The sequence below is a fragment of the Salvelinus sp. IW2-2015 genome, linkage group LG32 (genome assembly GCF_002910315.2).
Source record: "Salvelinus sp. IW2-2015 linkage group LG32, ASM291031v2, whole genome shotgun sequence".
Classification (NCBI taxonomy): domain Eukaryota; kingdom Metazoa; phylum Chordata; class Actinopteri; order Salmoniformes; family Salmonidae; genus Salvelinus; species Salvelinus sp. IW2-2015.
The window spans coordinates 36,490,747-36,496,849 of record NC_036871.1 but is presented as its reverse complement, the minus strand read 5'-3'; the positions used below and the strand labels follow the sequence as shown (position 1 = coordinate 36,496,849).

The 6,103-nt window shown below is 40.8% G+C and overlaps 1 protein-coding gene across 1 annotated transcript in view; it reads left to right on the top strand.

Moving 5' to 3' along the window:
• Positions 1 to 2,357, top strand: part of LOC111957213 (mitochondrial adenyl nucleotide antiporter SLC25A24) — a 21,250-nt gene extending 18,893 nt beyond the window's left edge. Inside the window, exons 8-10 of the mRNA XM_023977985.2 lie at positions 30 to 197; positions 488 to 638; positions 937 to 2,357. Of these exons, the coding sequence (XP_023833753.1) occupies positions 30 to 197; positions 488 to 638; positions 937 to 1,118 (501 nt within the window). The 3' untranslated portion in view covers positions 1,119 to 2,357. The remainder of the gene's footprint in view (positions 1 to 29; positions 198 to 487; positions 639 to 936) is intronic.
• The last annotated feature ends 3,746 nt before the right edge of the window (positions 2,358 to 6,103 follow it).

Here is a 6,103-nt window from a genome sequence, read left to right as displayed (position 1 = left end):
TCTCTCTCTCTCTCCTTCTCTCTTTTTAGGTCATGAAGACCAGACTGACTCTGGGGAAAACTGGCCAGTATAATGGAATGTTTGACTGTGCCAAGAAGATTCTGAGGAAAGAGGGCATCAAAGCCTTCTATAAAGGCTACACTCCCAACATGATAGGCATCATTCCCTATGCTGGCATCGACCTAGCTGTTTACGAGGTCTGCAGGCTGACGATTCATATCACTGAGTCAATGCTATTCCTCATTACAGTAACACAATGATTTACAGTTYACTGACATGTATTACTAAAACAGAGAATTCCATCATCTTGGAAGTTTTTCAGGACTCAAGAATTAAATCCAGTGAATCCACTGAATTGCGTTTATCTAAATGAGGGAAGGCTTACAACATTAATGTGACCACTGTCTGAACACAGATTTCCTGTGGTGGCAGTCACATCCCTAAATGATCCTTGTTGATTACCCCACCCTGTGTTTGTGTACCCCAGAGCCTGAAGAATGCCTGGTTGTCCAGCTATGCCAAAGACACGGCCAACCCTGGCATCCTGGTGCTGTTAGGATGTGGCACCATCTCCAGCACGTGTGGCCAGCTGGCCAGCTACCCCCTCGCCCTGCTCCGCACACGCATGCAGGCGCAAGGTAATACATGACAATCAAAATGCATCTGTTACTACTTTATTGATTGAAGAGGAAAAACAATGGACATACAAAAATCACCTATTTACTGTCAAAGCTCTCCAGCAGCACTGAAATAAATATTTGACGAATAAAACCATCTGCTACTTAATCATAGAATTTTTTTTTTTACTCTATGGTTAAACAGAGATCATCTGATTGCCATGAGAGAGAAACTAAGTGCAAACCTGAGGTAGTGAGTGTGAACAAACGAACCTTTTATTTCACTCCTGCGTCCTTTCTTTCACTATCTGTTTCACAGCAACTCTGGATGCGTCAGACAAGTCCACCATGAGTGGGCTACTGAAGGGGATCCTGGCTAACGAGGGGTTCTTTGGACTCTACCGGGGTATCCTGCCCAACTTCATGAAAGTCATTCCTGCTGTGAGCATCAGCTATGTGGTCTACGAATACATGAAGACCGGCCTGGGGATCTCCAAATGAGGACTGATCCATCTCCGGATGATGCAGGGATCGTGAAATAGGCTGTTAGATCGTTAGATCTTTTAGACAGTCAACCAGATTTGTGTTGCACATAGACTTCTATGTTCTCGCGTAGCCAAACATCGAGATGACGTTCGCTCTGGGAGTCTCACAAGGAGAGGCTAAGGCTCGTTGGAACTGGGCCATATCAGTAAAACTCCCAAAATGACGTTCACCCCTTTAATGCACAGAGATATGAGACATATCCAACACACAAGATGGTGCAATATAACTGAGAAGAACTGCATTATGGGTCTTACACTGTATAGAGGGAAAGGAAACGGTATTCAGGTGAACACTGTTGAGAGCTTTGTCTGAAGTATTTTCTGTTCTTCTGTAATATGAAGTACTCCATGCGCACGTAAGAGATTACATTATTGTTTAAGTGTGCCTTACCCTCAGTTAAATATCATAATTGTATATTTTATTTGGTTGGTTTTTATTTATGATTTTACACTTTCAGTGTAATGCTATGTTTTTCATGTGTTTTTTCCCCATATGTATTTCCATTGTTGTTCTTGACTGTTAAACTGTATCCCTAGCAAAATATTTATAGTTACAAACTTGCATGCAAATATTGCCTGTCAATCATGAATGGAGCTGAGGGAAAGTCTTAAAAACGGAGAAATTCAATCTGTTAATACTGGAATTCAGAATAATCCCACCCGTGTCACACACACACACACACACACACACACACACACACACACACACACCTGCAATTCAATACACACACACACATGCATGCCATGCACGCAGTTAACATTTCGAGTTAGACCAATTGTTATTATGTTGCCTCAATGTCTTAATTATGTTTGAGTATGTAATACTGTTATACCTGAATCGATTGACATTGTGAGCGATGTATGAATGTTCTCACTGAGCTCACAAAGCTTAGACTGAAAGAAAAGCATTGCATGTGTTATGGGTCAATACAAGTGTTTACAGACAGTTGTCCAAGAATCAATGTTGACAATGGAAAGGATTGGAGTGCTCCCTTTGCAAAGGCTAATCCTCTATCTCAATGCTGTGTGCATGGCGCCATCTAGAGGGCTTCCAACAAACGCAGTGCAAGTTTGTGAATGCTGTGTCCGCAAATGATGAAATAGAAATTTGTCATTTCTAGATGATTCAAACTTCTTTTGACGTAATCGATCGAACGCCATGAACCTGTTTGAAATAAATCAAAACAGAAAACAATGCTGCAGAACTTTTATTTCTAGGCTATAGAGCTAAGGAGGGCTACTACTACTACAAATGGTAAGGGGATGTTTATCATGTTCTTTCAAGAATATAATACGTTTTTAAAGGCTCTGGCTATTTGTATAGGAGAAACCCTTGGTTAACCCTCATGTTGTGTTCGTTTCATGTTAATTAATTCTGTGTTCYTGGTCCAAAATGACCGCCCCGTTATAGCTGATTATAAATCCATAATAATACATATATTATCACCTAATGTTGTGTTAGATCTTTTTATCAACTTAAGTTCTTGTGAACATTACAAGTTTTGAACTTCTATTTGTTATTTAGGCCTGTAGGCCTCATTGACCTGAGCTCATGCAACTCGTTTTTGAGTAAAAAAAAGCACAATGTATGGATTATTTTGACTATAATAAATACTCAGATGAAACATATTGTGCTATTTATCACAGACTACTTTCTCCTCTAATGCATCTTCACTGTCAGTTTCCTGGCCTCTCTCCTCCTCACAGATATATCAAGAGCCTCACATACAGCAAGGCCTCAAAAAGCTATATATACCAGAGCTGCGAGAAAAGTTATATATTATTATTGAAACAATGCTGTGATTATTTGTGAGAATGCCAACAGGTGTGGTTCCGGGGGGAAAGATTCTACTTGGGAAAGGTTCCCGTGTGGTTGCCATGGAATCCAAGAAGGGGAGTGAGGTGTGTGTGTGATTGTGTGCCTCAAACACACATGCATGTGGGGTCTCGGAAGGAAGTATGTCTGTCTGATGAATGGGCATGTGCCTGAACCCATTTTATACATTAATGTAGTCTCACCTATTCATTTCTAATGACGGTCATTTTGACCAGGAACACTACAGGTGTACAGAAGTTAAATAAAAACACCCAAAGTCATGGAAATCATCAAATGTATGTTGTGTGTTCAGATGCCCTGGTGGGACAGTTAATTTATTTAACTTCTGTACACCTGTAGTGTTCCTGGTCAAAAATGACCGGTCATTAGAAATGACATCAGATTAAATTAACTACATTCTTCATTGAGAAAAACGTGTAATCGTCCAATTCGACCTGAACACAGCAGGAGGTTAAATAATTGAAAGGGGTTCTGAGGATGGCAAATATTCTATCGACCAAGCTGTAAGATCTAAGTTCAGAAAAGTTGTAAGACCTTTGGCTTTCAATATGCAAAAAGCTTACAAGGAAAAAAAGGAACTGTATATTAACATAAGGATGGAATGTATAGCTAATGAGATCAATTTAGGTCTGCATTAATTTAGATGATTCTGGAAGAGAGAATGTATTAAACACATTATTTTCCAGGAATCCCTACACTTGATAAGCTTTCTCTAACAAAAAAATWGTATTTTTTATAAGTACATAACTGCTGATAATCAAGAGTTCCCGAAGGTTAAGAAGAGGACCACAGAGAAKAAGGTATTAATGACTGTCTTTCACATGCCGATGATGCCATCTACGGTTTCTTAACACATTTAGCAATGCCTTGTGCATTTTGTTTTATTAAACGTATGCTTCTCAGCTAATATACTGTGTTAGGCTAATCCAACTTCTATATAACATCAACCCAAAACACAACTTTGATAAAATAATCAAAATAAAGTTCTAACTTATAACTGGAATTGTAACCCAATGCCTTGTCTTGCATTTCCTCTGCCCCTCAGTCCTATTCCCACTCCCCAAGAAGCAGGCCAGTGATGACCCCAGTCGTTCCTATAGCTCCAGGGGAGCTGGACTCCCCTGGGACCAGTGATGATGAGGAGGCCACAGGCCGGAAGGAGAGGGTCTCCAGCGTCAGGGAGCGCCATGAGCAAGCTAGCGCCATGGAGGACACATTTCCTGAGAAGTTCCACTCCGTCGCAGAGGATCTCAAAGAGATGATGGTATTGGTCAGGGAAGRGACCAGTGGTCTCCAACCCTGGTCCTTGTTCCAACCCAGCAACAAAAGATTCTACTAACCATCTAATCAACAAGACCTTGATGAGCTGAATCGGGTCATGGTTGGGCTGGAATGAAACGCTGTACACCCTATGGCTCTCCAGGACCCGGGTGGGTGACCACGTAAAACCCTCCACTAGAGGGCGGTAGCTTGTTTGGCAGCGTAGATATTTGTGTTAATACCCTGAGCCTCTGAGGATATAATTAAGCAATAAGGCCTGAGGAGTGTGGTATATGTCCAATAAGCTTTCTATGACAAAACAATACTTTTTACTGTTCTAATTATGTTGGTAACCAGTTTATAATAGCAATAAGGCACCTCAGAGGTTTGTGGTATATGGCCAATATACCACGGCTAAGGGCTGTTCTTAGGCACGACGCAACATGAAGTACTGGATACAACCCTTAGCCGTGGTATATTGGCCATATACCACACCCCCCCCAGGTGCTTTATTGATGTTATAAACTGGTTATCAATGTAATTAGAACAGTAAAAATAATTGTTTTGGGTCAAACTGTGGTATACGGTCTGATATACTACCAAAACTTGGTGCAGTCAAGGGGGGAAAGTAGCACATCACAGTTCKGTAGCTCATGTAGGATTCTGATATAAAACATATTATAAACTTGGGTGGTTCAWACCCTGAATGCTGATTGGCTGAAAGGATTCAGGGCTGCAGAACTGTGATGTGCTCCTTTCCCCTCTTGACTGCACCATCCTTCCAGTCTGCCAATGAGGATGAATCCTTCCTGGTCTGTACTCAATCAGATGAGGCCCTGAGGCGAGACTGGTTGCGACATATGATGACAGCCGGAGAGGCCAGTGGTGACATCTTCCTGACATCTTCCTCAGCGTCATCATCGCCAACCATCTATGGGGTTGTTTAGGGGAGCAGTGAGTTCAAAGCTGATGTGTCAGCAGATGATGTCATAAAGAGCAAATAGTCCAAGAGTAAAAAGTCAGGCATTCACAATATCAGCAAGGCTCTGACTGGACTGTTGGTTAGTAAGCTTTGATTGTTGTTTTTGTGTACTGCTTTTTTTATCAGCCTTGTGATTTTCTGTGTCTGGTGGTATGAAACCTCAAATGTATGTGAAATAGGTATTGTTAGAAGAAATAATGGTCCTTTGTGGCTCAGTTGGTAGAGCATGGTGCTTGTAACCCCAGGGTAGTGGGTTTGATTCCCTGGACCACCCATGTGTTAAATGTATGCAGGCATGACTGTAAATTGCTTTGGATAAAAGCGTCTGCTAAATGGCATATATTATTATATGATATAACCACACAAGTTTTCCATCAGTACTAAGCTTCTGCTGGTCTACTGTACAGTATTTTCTAAAATACATTACAATACTGTTGATTAAGTCACTTTATACTAAGTTCCTAATTGGGAATATTTAGTTATATGAAATAATGAATGAAACTGAAGCACACAAAGGATGATCATACTGGAGATGGACCAAATGCTGCGACTCACTCGACATGGCCATGTTTCCTGCACATCCACTCAGTAGTTGACGTAAAACGTCCGAAATACAAMCATTTTACTGACTGTGGGTGATGTCTATTAGTCTATGTTCTTATATAAATGACACAAATGAAAATGTAACGTTTCTATTGGTATAATATGACACAGTACACAGGGCTGGTTTGCCGTAAAGCACTTTATATGTGTGTTGCTGGTTAACGATATATGCTAATTCCAGTTATATCTGATCTTGGGTTAGGTGCTTCACTATTTCTGTTCATGAAACAGGTTTATCTATTTTTCCCAATGACTGCAT